This window comes from Ostrea edulis, chromosome 1, assembly GCF_947568905.1.
Source record: "Ostrea edulis chromosome 1, xbOstEdul1.1, whole genome shotgun sequence".
Lineage (NCBI taxonomy): Eukaryota > Metazoa > Mollusca > Bivalvia > Ostreida > Ostreidae > Ostrea > Ostrea edulis.
The window spans coordinates 78061591-78083255 of NC_079164.1; the positions used below are offsets into that span (position 1 = coordinate 78061591).

The 21665-nt window shown below is 35.0% G+C and overlaps 2 protein-coding genes across 8 annotated transcripts in view; both read right to left on the reverse strand.

The window, feature by feature from the left end:
- Window positions 1–445: 445 nt before the first annotated feature.
- Window positions 446–14464, reverse strand: LOC125672691 (protein CASP-like). Its single transcript, XM_048908927.2, has 10 exons — window positions 14461–14464; window positions 13588–13797; window positions 13132–13229; window positions 12942–12953; window positions 8678–8794; window positions 5877–5966; window positions 4648–4704; window positions 2448–2528; window positions 2111–2175; window positions 446–815 (listed from the first exon to the last, which is right to left on the reverse strand). Exons 1-10 carry the CDS (start codon window positions 14462–14464, stop codon window positions 758–760), a joined length of 792 nt encoding a protein of 263 aa, XP_048764884.1. The 3' UTR covers window positions 446–757.
- Window positions 14465–19879: 5415 nt separating this feature from the next.
- Window positions 19880–21665, reverse strand: part of LOC125680130 (homeobox protein cut-like 1) — a 56728-nt gene continuing 54942 nt past the window's right edge. For all 7 annotated transcript variants that reach the window (XM_048919575.2, XM_056161513.1, XM_056161504.1 and 4 more), the window contains one exon: window positions 19880–21665. This exon is cut by the window's right edge and continues 3328 nt beyond it. The gene's annotated coding sequence lies outside the window, so the exon portion shown is untranslated.

The following is a 21665-nucleotide window of genomic DNA, read 5'->3' on the forward strand; positions in this document are numbered from 1 at the left end:
GGAGCCGCACAGTAAAAACGCCGACCCCTGCAATATATACTGACCAATACCGGTACGTTGATGTTACAGGGGTTTTAAAAGTCTCGTTTAAAGTCAGCATTTCGCAAATTCTAAGGTCGTTATAAAGATCTAAGCAAATACAACCTGTCATTGGGTCGAATGTTGTCTGACGTGTTTCATACCAATTGTTAGGCTGTTCTTTACATACTGATTTTGAATCCGGATTTACTCCATTTACCTGATCAAGATATAGTGCTCACGGCGGGTGTGATTGAATGCTTTCTTCTAATAGGCCCGAGGTGTTCAGAACGCTGATCCCACCTCTGGTATATCCAGGGGCCCGTCTTTTCCCTACTCTTAATTTTGTATTCATTATAGGATTTAAGATCATTAACTTCACCTCATCCATTGCTCCATGGTGACGTACAACACAGAAAGATACAGGTACTGATCCCATCTTTATTGTGAATACAATTACAACAGGCAAGAACTTCAGTATAGCCTAGTGTACTGTTGATAAATGCAATTCTATATGGCGTTGTAAAAATAGTTCTGAAAGATTTGTGGTATGATAATAAATTTTGCAAAGTCTTTAACAAGAGAAGAAAGAGATTCCGTATTCACAATTAATGAATAAATAAAACATGTAACTCCTTTTTACTGAATGATAAAATCCATGTAAGCAACATTATTTTGCAAGTCCCGATTGGTCACGTGATAATACATAGTCCCTCTGCATATATCCCGACATCCTTTGCTACTTGTGCACGTGGTCGTCTTGCGCACCGTGTACCTTGAGCATGTGCTCCGCAAACCTGAAAAAAGCAAAACAAAAACAAAAACTAATGATGCAAACCCCCGTTCGACATGGGCGACTTTCATTTAATTATGATAATTCATGCATAAGCGTGGAAATGTTTTAAAATTTATAATTTAAAATTACGGTTTTCGCAATTAGCTCCGCGTTAATTGACACTGACACGTGAAGATATAGCCGAATGCTAAATAGGGATATATATCACAAAGCTAACATAAAGGAGACAACAAACATTAATTATTGACAGTTTTCTTAAATTTAGCCGTCGGTTCATCTCCCTACACAGAATACAGTATTAGGTCAGGAACGGTAATGAAATGCACACTTTGACATTCGTCATTAGTGTCAATGGTTGGAGTTGAGGCTTTTAAAACAGTGATCCCAAGAACTGTTTAAAATTCAAATTTCAAAGGTGAGGTTATGATTTGCAATTTCGCTCGCTGTCCACGACCCATGGTCCGATTTTGAATACATTACAGATTGGTGCGCGCGCTAATTAATTTTAATCCGATGGCATTTCAAATATTTCTTGGCATATTTTGTTTCACATACTTTGGAATTTTATTTCATATTATAATAAAGATTTGATATAATCCATTATGTCATAAATTTCCACGTACATAAAACTTGGGGTGGGTATACCGGATGTGCAATTGTTCTCCCTCATTCGCTTTGTTTTAGTTAATATTGTGATTCATTCAAATGAATATTACTCAATTGATCACAGCAAAATATAGTTCCCAAATGAAATTTGCTATCTGATGATTTATGTGTCACGTGTATTGTTTGACCAAAACGACCTCAATTTCTAAGTAGATGCAGCAGCACGCGCATAAATGCGACCTCTGTCAATATTGATGTGACTGCTGTCAAACCACGCAGACGAACGTCATGAAAGACCTTTGAGCGAAAAACCTTGTCTTTTGCAAGCGCCATCACACCCGAATTCTCGCATTTCGAATCCAAATGCTTAAATGGACCGGAGCTGATTAACCTATCCCTTGAATTTAATTAGAGGGGTATTCAGAGGAATTATATTTTTGTGGAGAATGACTTCCTGACAGACAAAGGACGAACTTACAGAAAACCTATGTGTATGCTTTCGACATCCATCATACAGATTTCAGGTTAAGAAAAAGTCTGGGACCATCTATATCTTTGTACAGATACGCAATTTGTTTTATTTGTGCTTAATAATTTAAAGCTTTGTCTACGTACATATGGCTGGAATGTTGCATTTTAATTATTGAAATGCAGCATTTTCTGTGCTCAATATTCATAATTAAATCTTACTTTGCATGGCAGTCCGCCGAATAGTCTCGCTTGCAAGACTCTGTGTGGGCCAGCTTGTAGAGTACCTGTCAAAAGTCAACACCACATATTGAAAAGATTGGTATTACGTCTTTTTTCGGCTTTTTATAGTAATGGCAAGTGCAAATTGTGGTTCACGGTTTTCTCTCTAGCGAAGAGAGTGTTCGTTGACTTACGATTTCTAATAAATCAAACTTAGATGTCAAAATGAAAAGTGTCGGTCTCTTAGTCTGGTTTTGCATATCTGGACATCGGACTGTATAATTTTTACATTTTTTATCGGTTAATCAGTCGTTTCTTAGCATTTGTTTGTACTCACCAAGAACACAAGACTATGCAGGAGCAGCGTGTAGAAGAATGTAATAGTACGAGCTATCTTGTTTCCCATGATGAAGCGTCCCTAAAGACGAAACAAATCAAAGTTCAATGATTGTATACAATTGCCATTGCAGTATATAGATGTTTATAACACCTATACACCGAAGAAAGTAACGTTAGAGAAATATTTATGGCAAAGCTGAAGAGAAAGAAAATCTCGAAGAATATTTTCAATATTTCAATAACATGGATATTCAATGCTCTTATAACATTCACATTTCCAATCCCCCCCCCCCTCTCTCTCTCTGATATCTTTATAAATTGTAATGATAGCATTTCCTCATGAACCCGCTGTAGTTGTAACAACGCGCGTATTAATACTGAATTACTTGATAAATATAGTATGCCTATTTTAACGGCTGGGAATTCCGACAGAAATGAAAGTAGAATGTAAATACAAGAAATATATTTTACTTTTGAAAATACATGAGGGTATGAACGCTTCATGTCGGCATACTTTTATTTCTTAAATGAATTAAAAATGTGCAGCAATTTCATGTTGCATCTAATTACCCAAAGATATTATGGGCATGTGCCTTACAAATAGGATCGTTTGTCCGATAAGTAGTTCTCGCTACTGAATGACTGAAAGTTTTTACACCGAAATGTCAACATTTCTATCAAATTTCGGGGTTTTCCCCTTAGTAATGACAACTGATATGTTTGCATTTTTTATATTTCAGAATGGATTTTGATCGAAGTTTATCTTTGTTATGGTTATCATCAACAGACAGCAGAGCCAAAGCAGTTCAGCTTTATTTTAAAATTCAGAAATAATATTTGCAAAAATCAGTTGAGAATCTCTCAATGATACACGTCTAAGCAAATTAATACTGGGACAAGGAATGATGGTACATGCATTCATTTCTCTAAATTTTTCAGGTCTATGAAAAGTCTTTATTTCTTGCATGTTTTCAGTTTCATACTTGATAAAAATATCATTCAGAAAATAAAACTTCCAGCGTCCCTTTGTGTCTAGGTCACAAATTCTTCAAGGCTGAACTAACACATTCATGTCTGGCCGATGACATTTAAAATAAAAAATTTCCATTTGTATCTACTTTTCTCACAAAGTGTTATCAACAACTCAAAATTTAAGATTTATCTATAATGCCCTTTTCCCAAGGAATTTTAAAAAACCAAACATTAATCTATTATTTGCATGCATTGCAGCATCTGCAAACATCGTTTCGCATCATAGTGACATGCAGCATATATCAAAATTTGGGTATAAAAGTGTCTAATCTCCTTACGTAACAATCGGTGCAAAGTGATTATAATTTTAACGTTTGTATCAAGTTTTAATGGAAATCTGACATTTGAAGACAGGGAGCTGATCTTGATTAAATGTCCGATTTCTTACTCTTGACTTGTGTATCTTGCAAATGATTAATTTATTTACCGCAAATGTTGAAAAATTCATATCTTCATTAAACAGAAATGTATTTTGTCAGCTTCTAACGTGTGTTCCATGTCACGTGATTTCTTTGTTATTCTTAATTTGTCCATGTTGCGCCTAAGGTTGTTATAAATTTTGATTTAATCAAACATGTCTCAACATCGTAAAAAAATTTTTTTTTTTACAAATTAATCACTCTTATTATTTTCAATAGGATATGCGCAGTTTATTTCTGATTTAATCTTACATGTCTTTATATTCCAATTGAAAAAAAAAATATTCCGGCGATTCTCTTACATTTCTGAGACGTAAAATTGTTAGTTTAGATAATTTTATACAAAGTAGATTTCATATTTCCATGATAAATTAAATTTATAAAAGAAGTGACTTGATTACTATATTTGATCTTTAAACATATTCACACATTTTATTCTAACATTTGAAAGAGACATTATTCCTAAATTCCCATTTGAAAATAAAACAGCAAATACCTTTCCATACTAGTCTAGAATTTCATAAAATGCCTGCACATGAATAATGGTGATTAATGATGAAATCACTTATTATAAATGATATTCTAGTACAAAAGAAAACTATAGAGGCAATTTTGAATTTACAGGGTAGGTGTAAACAGGAAATTTACAGCATGATCATTTTGTATTTACACTCATCCAGTATATTCAACATTTATGTACAGCATGACAATAACTCGCACATCTGTGTACAGATATTATATATTTACCATACTGAGGGTGATTTTGTCATATGGTCTGAGATTCATGTACTTCCGTTGTCGTTCCTAAAAACAAACATAAAATATGATAAAATTACGCCAACTAATTAAGATATCAATCTTTTTAATTTTTACTTACTAATTATTCTTACAACTGTGTTTTACTTCCTTCAGTAAAATCACCTTGTTATGAAACAGAAGCGGGGAATATCGTAAAATTATTGATAAGGAAATAGTTATCCTGTGTGTCAAATACATAGGACTTAGGTATTTCATATCAAGATTCAAAATATAAAATATACTGATTGAACCGCCTCCTGTCCATTCACGATCCTGTGTCGGTCAAAACTTCACAGACATGCATGCACTTATATGATATATCCAATCTTTTTATATAATATATCCAATCTTTTTATAGAAATAAATTACATGTATCTTGTGGTCCACAATGACACGGCGAGGATTTCCTTCAACCAACGCTCACTCGTATAAATTTGTAATATATATACATTACACTCGATAATTTTAATATGTAGACGTTTTGTTTGTTAGAAGCTTTTGTAGTTTAGTTGTAGTTTTAGTTTCCTTACATTTCTATGTAAATATTCTATAGTCCTCAAGAAGGGACGGGTCGTCCCGAAAATTTGACAATTCACTGTTGATATATATATTATACATTTGTGTTGTACACACACACACACACACACACACACATACACACACACATATATATCCAAATGTAAAAAATTGGCTCAGTGTACGATAATCATTAAGTAAAAAATAAAATATGTTGACGTCCGAATACTTTTTTAAAAATGAAAGCCTAACGTATATATATATATATATATATATATATATATATATATATATATATATATAAAAGGTTACATGTACAATTTGTAAAAGAAAACGGTATCAACAGTAATCATAGCGATTTTACAAAGTACCATTCCTGAAAATCTGTGAAAAGTTGTCTGAAAAAAAAATTAATTTCGGAATTTCCCTTCCAGTAACCTTTGACGTTTCACATGTAACCTTGAAAACGAATAGGGCCAAGGCCTACAAGCAAATGATCAGAAGTATGCTAAAAATCAGACAATGTGTGGCTTAGATCTAGTACACAAAGTGCAACTAACGAACACATGAAAGAACAAATGAACGGACATATTACTACCCCCCCCCCCCAAAAAAAAACTCTGCTGCAGTGAGATGTCACGTGTCAGTATGTGGTGCCCTACCTTCTTGCTGAATGTGGAGAATGGGTCCAAACGTTCTTCATACTGCATGGAATATCGACTCTCTGCGTCCTCAGTAGAGGAATGACCTCCCTGTGTATAGATGCAGATTTAACAAAGAGGATAACATTTGTAATGTAAACATTCTAGGATTTCCTCCACCCCTGGGATCTATTACTCAGCATTGAAATCTGAACCAATCATACAAAGTATAAGATAGCTAGCCTTGATCATCTTTAGATGGAAGACATCCTGTGCACAAGGATCAATTTCTATTCACTTTATGCAATGGGTTGATATCTTAGTCACGATATACAAGGACAAACTATGATGAGGGTTTTCTGCCCCCCCCCCCCCCTCTCTCATTTTAAGATATTTAAGCAACTCCGCTAAATATATCTAGATTATTTATCACTTTGAGATTCAAAACGTGACAGTCCTAAATGGAACAGGCCATTCCTATTCTTCATTTAAAATATACATTGTGCGTAACACGGTCTTATTCAAAATTCATTCCTCGAATAAAAAAAATTTCACTGTAAAATGGAGCATTCTAAATTTTAGTTGGTATACTTTCAAGAAATATCAAAATCAACAAACTTAACTCTTATTATTTTTGCATCAGATTACATATATTCATTTATCCATGCTGATGCATGTCAAATGAAATTTGATATCTGGATTTACTACAGCATTTACATATTTATTATAATCTATCCCCCCCCCCCACCTTGGGTAGGACGAATCATCCAGAAACTATTTTTCTAACCACAATGGGGATATTAAAATTTATACATTTTTCAACTTTGAATCTGTTGCCGAAGTAAAACAGAAGCTTAACAAGAGTATGTACCGGTATTTCCTTCTTTTACATGTAAAAAAAAATATACATGTTTATTGTTTTATGAATAGCATTATGACATTTATACATGATTAAGTTTGATAACAAAATAGAAAATTCATATCTATTCGATGCTGTAAATGGTAAAGGAGAAGAAAACAATAAAAAAAAAAAAATGTTTTCAAGAGTCAATTTTGAACACTTTTAGGTAAACCCTTTGATTAATTCTCAAAAATTACCTATGTGCAATTCAAGGTAGTACCGTCGTCGCTAGCCACGGTTACCGAGTCCGGTAGTACAGGCGTGGCTAGCGATGGTGGGTAGTACCAAACATCTGTAAAATCAGTTTTCACTTATACCTTCTTAGATTCATTAATTTAATAAATGAAATCTCCATAACACTAATATTCAATGTTTTGAACAAAACAATATAACCCACGGCATGTATTTGGCATATTCTGAAAAAATATGGCAGACATCCAATATACATGTATTGGAAGATCTTGAATACATTTATTTCATCTTTGTGAAATTTAACTCTCTCTCTCTCTCTCTCTCTATTGTGTAGCTAGTAGAGACCTGATATTTGGACACATGCATAAGCAGTCTTTTGTCTTAAAGTTTGAAGTAGATCAAGGTCATAACTGAATATGATGACGTTATTTGGCGCATGTCATTTTTTTCTTAGTAAAACTTTCTAAAAAGTCCAAAATATCCAAAATTCTAGGGTTGAATTTTCTTTGTTTTAGGATTTATCAATTTCTGTATCATTTTTTTTTTTCATTATGCTAATTTTTTTAAAAATTTGAACAATATATTTCCTTTTTAAAAAGATACCTTAATAATATAAAGCAATTTTACGTTTAAGATTTGCTATTGACGAGCCATGCATGTTACCTGTACATTGTATATCGCGGTGTACACAAATAAATCAATTACAATATATTTTGTCTAGATTGAGTAACAAATAGATCAGCTTTCTAAAAAGTACAGTGTACATGTATTATTAATTTTTGTAAAAATTTTTTACATGGGGCACATTCTTATCACGAGAGTTTAATTTCATTCTTTTAACCCTCTACTTGAAAATAAATGGAGACAATATAGGATATCTTTCTTTTATACCATGCACAACGAAAAGGTTTTGATCCTTAAAATCCCCCCAAAAAAATTGAACGCGAGGAAAATTTGACGTATCTGTTTGGTACTACCTCAAAGCTGTATGACCCGATGTTCATGTATTATTTTTGTACATAATTACTTTAAAGCAGATTAATTACTTTATAAAGTTATTCACTTTCCCATAATTACATGCTTGAAAACATCTGCATGTAAAAGAAAACAGTGTGAATATTATTTAGAAAGTAAATATAGTGGGTACATATATAATAGACGTATATAAATAGACCCACGCGCGTCAGGGGAATCCCAACATGATGTATTAACTCATACGCAACTGTCTAGTTTTAAGGCTGAAAGAGCGTAAAACAACGAATTACTAAGAAGTATTTGATATTTTTATTTCTATTAAACTTATGGTATGGTACTGTTATAACAAAATACACAGCTTTACACAGATTAGACCACCGATGATCTGAAAGTTTGAACTAGTCCCGTGACTGTCACTGGAAATGGCAGAGTGACGCGGTTATTTGTAAACATCGATTTAAAATCAAATAATTTGGGTTAAAACAGGAGAAATAATTGATAATATGTCGTACAGCCTCATAACTACATACGTGCGATGATTTAATAGCGTTTTGACGAGATGGAAAAAAATATTGTAATTCGGACCATACAGTTTTAAATAGGACCAACCAAAGTCGATTCTTTGATGACACAACTACATACTTTCATAATAGTCCTCTCAATCTTTCGCTGCACTTTTCCCAGTCATTTTAAGAGCACAAGCTCGTTTTCCACTTCGGCCTGCAACACGTTATGATATAAAGTGGAACCGTACCTTACTTGGGTAACTCTGAAGGAACCGGATCTTCTCATACAGCTTGACGTTGTCTGAGCGAAGTTTGTCGATCTCATTTTGAAGCAGGTTGATTTGCTGTTGTTGACCAAGTGAGTGCTGAAAATACCAATGCGATCCGAGTGAAGAAAGTTTTGTTACATAGTCTCGTTCAACCAGACGCTTAGCCGTCTCCGTAAATTTCACCATCGAAAGAGTGATACATGTATACGATTTTTTTGTGCGTCCCCCCCCCCCCCCCCCCCCCGGAATGATGAAAAAGTTGTTTTGTTTGCAAATATGGAATTTCAAAATCCGAATTTCGCTTGATTTGATGCATGATATGAATATCTTATAAAACATGTCTAAAAGACTCAGATAGGCGTTCTAATTAAAAATATTTATGAAAATTAAAAATTTCTTTGTTGGTTAATATTTTTAAATCTACGGTTAAAATCTTCAAGAAATGTGTCAGTTAGAAAAAATATATATCAGACAATAATATTTTTAAAAAGAAATTGAAAAGAAATGGCCAAAATTCAGAAATATTGATGAAATCATACTTCATATGAGGTGCTTTAACGAGCCATTAAATAAAATTTCGGCGCAATGAGTTACCTTAACTTGCATCAAATTTTATTTAATGGCATAATATGACTGTATCAATTCCGGTTCTCTTTGAGCATATGTTGGCTTTGTAAGAATGAAATATACTTATTTAAACCTTTTTAAAACTGTTTTTTAAAGATAAATATCAATGAATCAAAAGAAAATGATAGAAATCATGCACCGACTATCGTGATGCTGGTGTATACATGACTTTGAATCGTAAATCTTTTTAAATGTTCCTATCAAGGATATCGTAGGTAAGACGAAAATTTAAATGCATACTACAGCTGAAAAACATGGATAAGAAGTGGCGAAACATGCCACGCGGAAGTATGAAGCATGTCGGGAAGGCGACAGTATCGGAGAACATTGATCACAGCCGGGATAGAACATCGATCCATCACAGCTCACGCCGACATCGACTGTTAGAAGTACTCGTACGTGTTAACGGACAGGATAACGCAGAAGGGGACGAGATCTCCGTCAACAGATAGATAAATGACTGAAGTTTGAACGGCATTCCAACGTATTGCCAAGGCCAAAACATTCAAATATGACACAGTGGTTCTTCAAAAAAAAGTGCAAAATTAACAACAACAAAAAGACGATGGGTAGATCTTGATTTGGAAAAAAAAGTGTCATTCCAATATGAAAAGTCCATTATCTGTAATGTTAGAAAATACAAGTATACCCAAACTTAAGTATATTGTATCTTTATAAACACGTGTCTATAGAAAAATATTGACATTCACCGGTGGCTTTGTCAATAACCCGATGAACGTTCCTTGAATTTTTATTTCTTTTGTTGTATTTTATTTCTCAATTTCAATTTTTATCAAAACCTATATTCATAAAAAAGAAATAAATCTAAATTATACAATACAAATATAAAGGAATAAATGCCTAGGTTGTATGTATTTTGGGTGTGTGTGTATGTGTGTATTTATTGCATAATCAACTTCCATGCTTTGCGGTACATATTCTAACACACAGACCAAATACAGTATAATCTGTCTAAACCGGCTATGTGTGGTTCCAAAGAAATTGGCCGGTTTGCACAGAGTCCGGAGTGCAGAATGTTGACAATAATGAGAGTTGCTTCCCTTGTATTCACTATCTATGCATACGTGTGTAATGATTGCTAACGTTTTAATATATCACAAAAGAATTCAAAGTGTAAAAATATAAATGTCAGTGTTTTATTGTCGTGCTCATTTGAAAAAGTTTCAATTTTTATTAAACAGTTTAAAATCTGGGAATTATTCGCGCAATTTTCTGTTGGTAAATTGTCGATTTCGTCTACATCATCGCCGTTATCAAGTGCTACATTATGTACGTTCGTCAAGTTTGTGTTGTGTTCGTTTAAAATTTGTCTTTCCCAGCTTTCATTGTAAATGTATCGCTTTCAACTGTCTCAATTTGTGAAACGGAAACTAATGCAATGCCGAGTGATCGACCGGACATGGCGAGTTGTGCTAGCTAACTGCATATCATCACTGTCCGACTCGCCGTAGAGCTCCGAGAAGTCCACGAGGGGAAACCCTGCTTTTGGAAAACATAACGGGATTGTTGCCGATTTTGTTTCATTCCAAGAATGTATCGAATTCATCGATTAATTGAACTTTATCTTTTAATGTCAGTTCTCGTCTCTGTCGATAGGGGGAGCGCCATTACCTCGTGCGTGGTGCTGTCATAATTGAAAAGTGCACCCCCTAAAAATCAGGTTTTATTTTAAACTGATCGCGACTCCTCGCCAGTTGAACTCTTTTACTTACCTGTGGCTTCCCTAGAGACACCCTTTGTGTACACCGCGTGTGATCGACCGAATACCGACAGGTTGGTCATTGTGGGGTGGCTGGTTTAAATGCGGTAAATACAGCTAATTACGAGCAGTTGGGACCTTGTGTACACTGAATACAATTGACCGCAACAATTAGGGTGGTGTATCATCGAGGGGCCGGTTTACACAGGATAATTAAAGTTAATTGATAGCAGTTGGGACGGTGTAAGCCGGCCGATATACAGAATACGCAGTATCCGGAGTACAGGGAATTATTAATAAAGGATTTGTTAAAGAAATGTTAGGGACTATATTTTGTGGCCGGAATTGACAGAGCGCCGGAGTACTCAGAGGCCGGTTTGGACAAATTATACTGTACATACATTTTAAAATACAGAAATACTAGCACACTGCACATCAGTCGCTAAAATTGGCCATGACGAACACCTGTTTACGTACATGGAGTCATTTCATTTCTCTTTCATTAATTTCAGCCACGAAGAATATCTTGACGAAAACAGTTCGTAGAAAATGATTTACTATTTAAAGTTTCCAAAAAATAAGTATACCGAATGACCAACAAAATTTCCATTGTCATATTAATAAGATCAAGGATGAATTTATAGGGATAAACAATGCAGCAAAAAACAAGGTGTTTTGTCGTAAATCTTATTGTCACACCTTGATTACTGACACCAGAATATGCTCAGACGATCAAGGATCTTTACTTTCATTTTCAAAATATTCAACGAATGACAAGAGATCAATATTTGCAGGCATTGAAACATAAAAATGTGACGAAATCAGCAAGGCGTGCAAAAGATATAGGACACAGAGGTCGAGGTCAAAAGAATGAATATGCAATGATCAAAAATCCGAGTAATAGTGGTGCAAATATGACACGTACGGCGAGCAGACGATAACAGGATGTTTTATGAATCATTCCTGGGGAATCCGCGCGTTTTTCAATAAATTTTGATGATGAACTGGCATGTTTCAGTAGACTACAACGAACGCTTGGCTCCAGTTCATTTAGTGCAATTTTCTAACATATTGATATAAAATGTACATATATGGGGTAAAAATGTTTGACGATTTGAACTTGGGTAAAAGACCAAAGCCAATTCTGGGTCAAAATGGCAATAAAAAATGCCAACTGTCTTGATCCCTAGTGAAAAGGAAAATGTCCTTGGTCCAAACAAATATGTAAGAGGACCAGACATGAATTATGATGGAAAGCAACATATGTTGCAGTATAGGCGTAAGAAAAAAACACAAACAACGATAACCAGAGCATCCAGTGATGGCCTTCAAACACAAAAATAATCAAGGTCAAAGGTCACAATAAATTTACATGTATTGGTTATGATGGTACACGGTACTATCACAACCAGTCTTCTTGTGTTGCATCAATATCATAAGCTTTAAACCTAGGAGAAAATATGTTCTACAAACTGTGTAGCTGCAGAACTGTAGCTCTCTAGGGGTACTGACTGGTAACCCAACATGGCTACCTAAACAGATGAACTTTATTGAAGCTGTGAGTTTTCAGCAGTCGGCACACCTCGACCGATTACATTTGAGGTAGGGTACCGTAATCGGCCGAGCTTGTTTTCAGTTTGAATGGGGCGTTAATCATTGTTAGAATTACGTCTTGACACAAGCATAGTGGGAAAATACGATAGTTTAGGATTTTTAAGATACAGTGGTTTACGACCTGAATCGTACGCAGAAAAAATAAAAGATTTTCACGTAAGGGGTGGATCTAGCTGTTGTTCTTTGGTCTATCCAAATTATTTTTCCAAGAGAGCTACAGTTTAGCAGCTTTAAACTGTAGCAATCCTAAATCAGTCATAACAAATTAAAAACCTCTCTTACAGCTTCTAGTTCCTAAACCAGTCATAACGAATTAAAACACATCTTACAGCTTCCAGTTCCTAAACCAGTCATAATGAATTAAAACACATCTTACAGCTTCCAGTTCCTAAACCAGTCATAACGAATTAAAAACCTCTCTTACAGCTTCTAGTTCCTAAACCAGTCATAACGAATTAAAAACCTCTCTTACAGCTTCTAGTTCCTGTGCACGAAGCCGATATCTTTCCCGCTGACTTTGAACGATTGGCAAGATGGAATCAACGGCAGACTTCTCCCCTGGTGTAACAGCTGAAATAGTCAATATCAGAGACACTTTATACCTTAGAATCTGTTGTTAAAATTATAATACCATGTAACACTATGTATATATATATGTGTGTATCTTATACTACACACAGGGGCTCGTCACGAATTGACCCTCTCTATTCTATATTTACATTGTAAATATAGAATAGACATGTCAAATTTTATCAGACAAAAATTTCGTGACGAGCCCCTGTGTACTACCTGGCTAACAACACTTGCATGTGCTTTAGCAAATTAGTGCCAAGAAAGAATTGAGTTGAAATAGAATTGAAAATTTGAAGTCAATAAAGCATAATAATTATCACAGTTGCTTCAAAATTCATTATTTCGAGAGATTTACATGATGGAATGACATCCTTGACTACTTCTGCAACTACATCCGCTTCAACTTGACTTCCGGTGACTGGTTCTCCCTCTGCTTCGCCCCGGAACATGGAAGACACGGCATTGAAACTGCGCAAGTCCTCCTCCAGCTGAGTGATGAGTAGTTTCTGTTCCTGGACAGTGGAGGCAGCTTCCTGGTAGTCTTCTTGCAACTTCCGGTACCGCTCTGTAACAGGAGTTTTAAAAAGTCATGACCAAAGTAATAAACACGGGATGGGTTTTGTGACAGTATTCCGTATACCGTGTATCGGCATTAAGAACTGCTTCTACCTTATTTCATATGTACTATTACAATGACTGCTCCCTTGATTTGACATCACGTGTTCAATAAAAAGGAATAAGATAAGATAAGATCTGCGTTCATTTTGTCCTCAAGATATCAAGTAAAAGGACCAAATACAACGGTGAAAAAGTTTTCTTGATGTTTTGGTTTCTGTAGTGCGGAAACGACCTAACCATTTATCTATTGATTTCATATCCAAAATAACTGACTATAACAACATCACATAAACATGCAGATTTCATTTGGTTTCGTAGACATTACAAGTTAATGCAATGCAAATAGTTGTTTCCGCGCGAAAACTAGATAGAAACTATTTGCAATCCCAGGGGCCCGGTTTCTAAACATTTCTACTGTGACTCGACTAGCAATGCTGAAACTTTATTTTTCAATCTAATGTCCAAAGTGTCTGTACCTAAATAACTATACATACATATTTCTAAAACCAATAGGACTTGATGTCTGTCTGGATTCTCATATCAATATTGTAATCAAAACACAGCTTTTGAAGAATTTCAATGGGTAAAAAATTGTTTCAGTAACTCTTACTCATTTCGTTTCACCAATGTTGTCCTATTTTCAGATATTTCTCGACAAAGTAGGGGCGATGCAATATAATAAAGAATTTTGATATTCGATGAGATATGAGACACAGATTAAAACAAATACATCATTGAAAGTCACTGATTCATTGTCAGAGAGCTACATGAGCAGAAGACAAAATTAGTAACAGTCATAATGATTTACACATGATGATAATTCTTCCATTAAATATTCTATAATTTCTAACGACATTTCCGAAATCGACATGATTTGTGATTCAACCCTAGGTCTAAATTCAAATGCGTGTGGTACCTCAGCGAGCAATATACATATAACACGGACAGAGTTTGCATAAATAACAATAATTTCGGCAATATATTACACATATTAATAGCGCTCCAAATTGCCATTTACGACACATCAACTATGTCGTATATCCAAAGGCCGATTCGGTTGATGGCCCCGTTCGAAGTGTCATGTACAATAAGACGAGTCCTTCATCACGGCCCCAAAAACGGCCCTAAGTTTGACACAAGGGCTAAATTTTCAATCAATCGTAACCACAATTTACGTCAGATACGCATGCACGCAATTTGACGAATACAACTTCAGACCTCTGTCAAAGTCTCCATATTCACCCCCGGCTAAATGACCGGAATCGAGACATGGTCAGGTTTTTTCTTTTATATATGTGCAAGGAATTAATTTTCACGGAATTAGATACCATGCTGCAATTAATTAAAATTCGTCGTGCCCTAGGGTAACCAGCCTTTGATAGAAAATAAGCGGCAAAGATTCTTTGATTCATTCTGAATGTATCTTTAGGACATCACCCATAACAAACGATCTGTCAGTACATTGTCTTAATTGCAATCCATTCTATCACCTTAAACTGGAGTCCACATAAAGTTTTGCTACAAATGTGCAATCTAACTTGCATTTTAAGCAACAACAAAAAAAACCCAGGAGAAATGAACCTAACTGAGGGAGAATCAGACTGCATACCCCCACCCACCCCCTTTCCCCCAATAGTTCAAATAGCATGTTCTACGAATATCGTTTCAGCAGTTCATGTGTCAGACCACGAGCAACCCAGAGGAAAAACACATCACGTGACGACAAAGTGTTGAAATTAATTTAGAACTGCATTTTATGAGTCCATGTCCCTGAAACCAATTAATCAATTAAAAATAGTTTAACTTTATTAAATTTCAATTGTTATTTTTCTTCTTCGAAATTTGCAATTGCGGTCAGTTGTTTACTTCACGCCGGTGGAACCTGATTAGAAATCCTTGTCACGTGATACCCCACACCTGTCTTATCTACGCATGTCAATAAAAAGGATGATGCCTTAATTAGAACTCGGGCCAGAACTTGGACTGATAATGTTATATTCAGAGAAATCAAGGTGACGGTTCACAATATATACCAACATTTTGAAGGTTTCATGGCGCAGTAGTTTCCCTATTGTCGACAGTCGTGAAAATTTACGACAAGACAAAGATATTGGGAATAAATCATAAATCTATGATCGTTCTATTTATTGGTGATAGAAAATAGAAACGCTGAGGGGCTTCCTTGCAGAAGTAAAAAGGCATTAAAATGACTGGTTTTCAAACAAACTTTACATCCAGCAAACTTACTGGAAAATTTGTAGTTATCAAGTGAATGATAAATCATTTAATTTCTATAAAAACCGAAGCTTTTTTATTTCATATTTTTTTTTAAATTATATATACATGTAATTACATGATACAAAGGTCACAGCCGAAGCAGAATCAATAGATGTATTTTGTATGAAGAAAATCCATTCAACCTATGAGTACATTTACACGTGCATGTTGATGTTTATAGTATGGAATCCAGATAGGATAATGTTGTACATTATTGCCACTCCAACTACTATAGTAACCACTCGGAGTTGGCGTGATGTGCGATGATAACAACATGTGAAGTACCAAATCACACAACAATGTGGCCCAGCTGAAGAGTATATTTATATGGTGTAGCGTTATACGTGAGCAGATCAAAGGATCTGATTGTAATCAGATTGTGGGTATCCAAAATTTAAGTGAATTTTCTGTGTGTGTGTGTGTGTATATATATATATATATATATATATATATATATATATATATATACAAACATCCAATAAACACAAATAACAGTGAAATGTTTTTCGAGTTTTGTGTTTCTTGACTGTTCTCATTTATGATGACGTAATCACACGATCACACGATGTCTCACATAGTCAATCAAAACCTCCAGTGTAAGCTCAGTATACAACTCCCAGTAGTACCCTCCGGTGTAAGCTCAGTATACAACTCCCAGTAGTTTTAGTTGAGAAAAGCAGTCCCGTTAAACTGATACTGTTCAGAGTTTGACTCCGCAGGTGTCTCACGCATCCGAGATTTTCCGATTGCATCATCGTGCCAGCTATCGATTGTCATCGAGCCATCGACGGATGTTTATATATATCGACGGTAGGATAACGCGATAGTTCACAGCCTGGCCCTAATCGTACTCCATGTGAGGGGGGTGGGGGTGAAAATATACACATACAAAACTTCACATTGAAACCACATTTTCAAACAATGTTGGGGTTAGTGGAAAAAACAGGTTATGAAAATAGCCAATTTTTTTTTTTAAAAAGGTGTCACACCTCTTTGCCTAGGAAATTCTGTGACTTTTAAAATACGGTGATGCATAAGCATGATTAAATGGACTTTGCATGTAATAAGGAAACAAGCATTCTGAGAGTATTGCATGGCAATACATAGTCCCCTACCAGTTTCAAAATTACTGTACCACAACAAGATTCAAAGTTCATTACGTAGGCTATGGTAAAAGGGAAAATTGGGGAGCCAAGATAGGAATGGTTGGAAATCAACTACTATTCGAGTAGAGACTAGACCAGGAAAAAAGACAAATTTATAATTAGGTTTAGGTCTTTAACCAAGTCAATAAACTGTGACATGTAGGTGATCATGAATAATTTAGCTATATTGTTGTATTACTATGCTAGAAGTTTTTATGACTGCAGTACTCTTATCTACAGAGACATAGGCGTAGCTTCGAATATTACCGAGCTGCGCCCCCCCCCCCACCCCCCACCCCCCCCCCCCCCCCCCCACCAGAAGCTATCGACATTTTAACAACGTAAAAGGTGGTTTTTTGGGTTTGTTTTTTTTACCGAGGCAGCTGCCTCGGTTGCCTCAATGGAAGCTACGCCACTGAGAGATAAGACTAACAATTCATGCTATTTTTCTAAGTCCAAGGGCCATAACTTAATGAAAAATCAACGGACCGAGACGAAATTCAAACTTGATCTGTAACTTGTTATGGCATAGCAATGTACCAAATATTAAATGAATGTCTGCAAGCACAACCAAAAAAAAAAAGTCCGGAAAACTGATAATCCATGCTATTTTTCTAAGTCTAAGGACCATAACTTAATGAAAAATCAACGGACCAAGATGAATTTCGAACTTGATCTGTAACTTGTTATGGCAAAGCAATGTACCAAATATCAAATGAATATCTGCAAGCACAACAAAAAAAGTCTGGAAAACTGATAATTTATGCTTCTTTTTTTTTTAAGTCCAAGAGCCATAAGTAAGTGAAAAATCAACGGACCGAGACGAAACTCGAACTTGATCTGTAACGTGTTATGGCAAAGCAATGCACCAAATATAAAATAAATATCTGCAAGAATAGAGAGAGAAAAAAAAGTGCGGAAACTGGACAGATGGACAGACGGACGGAGCGCAAACCTAAAGTCCCCTTCGACTTCGTCGGTAGGGGACTAATAAAAGTTATGCATATGAATTAAATCAGAAATATTGTGTTTATTTGATAAGAGAAATGGGTTCTCATATTTTGGTAAGACCAAGTCAAAAATTAAATCAAGCAGAGCTGTTGCCAGATGACGTGGTGACTATAGACAGGTGTGGGTATGTCGGTCAGTTTCGTCAGTCTGTATTGATTTTGAGAGACAGTTAAATACAATAAGTTCCCAGTGGTTAAGCACAGCAGATCAACATCAAGACATGTCCTTCTGAACTCGTATAATTTTCATTTAGCTTCAAGTTACAAAATCCCTGCAAGAAACGGTAACCTGATACGGTGTAATAAACTACTTATATCAATATACATGTATATATGAATAAAAAAAAAAAAAAAAAACAAAAAAAAAAAAACCGACTGCACCTACATCGTGTGCATCGTACATGATCTACAGGTACTGGGATAGGACAAATTACGGCCAGTTTGACAGGTATCTCCCGAATGTTCATCAGCGCGACAGTTCAGCGTACAAAATTAATGACCACTTTATTGGAAATGTTTACAGTCATTTCATTACAGATCTATGGCCAATTTCGTAGTCTATATGATCCTCAATAAATCTCGCTACACGTGACGGGCTACGAGAGGGGAAAGACTTCACGCTCAGTACACCGGTACATTCGTTTGACACCCCCCCCCCCCTTACATTTCAATTCTGAATTTGAAAAATGTACTTATCATTTGAAGAAAATGATTTATTCCTTTCCAGAGCACAAAAAAAAAAAAATGATTTTAATGAATCGTCAACCGTTCAACCTGCGTCAGGAGACCACATGTACATGTCAGACATGTTGGGCATGTTCATGTATAGCACATACTCCCAAGTTGACTATAAATGAGATATTTCCATTTTGTACCAGGATGTAGATAATATGAAATAAATTCAGTCATTTGAGGTGGTCAAAACTTACAAAAACCCACAAAGGTGGTCGCCCAGACCACAATACCGCGGGGGAGTCAAAGCAAATGAACAACGTTGCATGGACCCCAGTTACGCATCTAGTTGCAAAAGCTTGAAAAAAAAGTGTAATTTTAAGTGTTTCAATTATTTAAAAAAAAAAACCCAACAAAAACGAACAATCAAGATGACCATTTAATACTTTGCTCATGAATTCGACATTTGAGGTAGTAAGACGGGTTCCAGAAATAGGTCTATTTAACCATAATAATTCATTATAAACCAGCAAATTTCAGGACGGTGACAGACAGTATGTCACATAGCTATACAACACTTTATATAATTCTAAAACAGACTGTTTTAACTTCCGAATGAAAAACTTTTTTTTATTAAAAGGACAAGCATTTCTTTCTGATAAACCTTTGCAGTAAATTTCCACCAGAGACATCTACAGTGACATTACCATGGCAATTACCATTACTTCAAAGACAATCAATATCAACCGATATTTTTGAAACAAAGATTCTTCACATATTTTCTATGCGTTTTTATTGTTTCTCAAGACAGATCAGATAATTCCGTCGTTAAATCTGACAGTTACAACTGCCTATAGCGGCATGAAGTCCAAATTCTGCATGTTCCTCGGTTAATTCTCCTTTGCAAAGACAAAAAATGACACAATTTCTTCGGTTTAGAAATATTTTATTGATGTGTAAGCACCTATATATATATATACTTATCTTTAGTAGGTATGGATAACAAATAAAATTAAACATTTGAAATGCACTGTGTTATAATGAAACATGAAGGTATGATACAATATATATAATATAGAAACAAACTGTAGCAACACTCAGACTAGACCACGATTAACATCCATCCATGTCCAGGTATTAAAGCCTTTATTCAATCTGAATTGAAAAGTGAGCAAATTTTGTGTCATATCTAAACGACAACTAGTATGCAAAATAAGAAGGGATACAATTTTTCTATATCAATAGTCAAATTACTTGCAGTTTTATGATTGCAATAACACACAGTGTTTCTAATTATGACAGACATTCAATGGCATATATATATATATATATATATATATATATATATACATTTAACACTTTCAAGAAATTTTGGCAAATGTATACAATTTAACAATGCCCTTGACCTTGAATTAAGTCTCTAACTTTATCAAAATATTAAAAAAAATTCAACAATGTACTAGAAGTTAAAAAAAGAAATAATCAAAAACAAAATATGAAACTTTGGTTTGTAGCAGATAAAGGACCTTTAAGTTTTCAGTTCCCTGCACGAGGACCAATTTCTACAGGCCTTGTAAATATCATAGGGAGTAGAATTAAAAGGAAAGGGGAAAAAAAAAGAAGAAATAAAGAAAAATACAAGATGAAAAAACTCAAATACAGCTGGATTTGTCAAACAAAAATAACATGCACACATATAAAAGGGGATATGAGGACTGCACAGTGCACATCACTAAAGCCTATACTCAGCCAGCTTGTGTCTATACAGGTTGTCAGACTAACAAGTGTTTACAGAGAGTCTCTGGGATTTCTACTCCAAATTAAAGCTATTCAAGTCCTCCGATTTCACTGACATTAAGTGGCTATACCTGTATAAATAAAGCCTGGCATATGATAAAATACATGATATCTTTATCTGTCATCATTCTATAGTCACCAAAACCATTTAATTTTCATGACAATCACAACATTAGAAACAAATATCATTGGTGGGGTGGGTGGGGGGATAAAATTGCAAGCAAAAAAATTACTCTTGACATAAAATTAAAACAAAACAAAACAAATTAAATGGCATGAAAAAAAAAACTTTTGGAATAACATTAAAACATAAAATACTTAATTCAATACTGTCAGGAGTGGAACTTTCACCAAATGTGTGTAAATTTCACTAGAACACCTATTTCTAGAGAACAGTGTAAATTTCACAAGAACACCTCTTTCTAGAGAACAGAAAAGTTATGGCCAAGAAAGTACACAGAGCGATTACATGTTGGATGACACAGCTGTACAACCTTAAGCTTAGAGGGGAAAAAAGACAAAAAATAAAAAAAAATCACATAACATCTACATGCCTATTTCTGTAACTGAAAACTTTAATGCAAGGATGATCACTAACACTTCTTTCATGAAAGACATTTGTGTGTGTAATACATTTATCTGAAATTTGTGTCAAATTTAAGCAAGAGCCTTGGTGAAAGTTCTGACAATTTCAGATGACTTAGTAGCATCCTGCATGTCAGATATAGAATTGGTATTAACATTATTGTCAGAGCAGAACCCATTGTGTGTCTAGCTAAATGGTGGCGCTATCAACATTGACCAGCCGTATGTACGGAGAATGAGTTTGTGTCTTGGAAAACATAAAAAAAATCACCAATATTGTCTGACGAAAAATAATCTTTCTACCACAGACCGAAGTTTCTACAAGCATG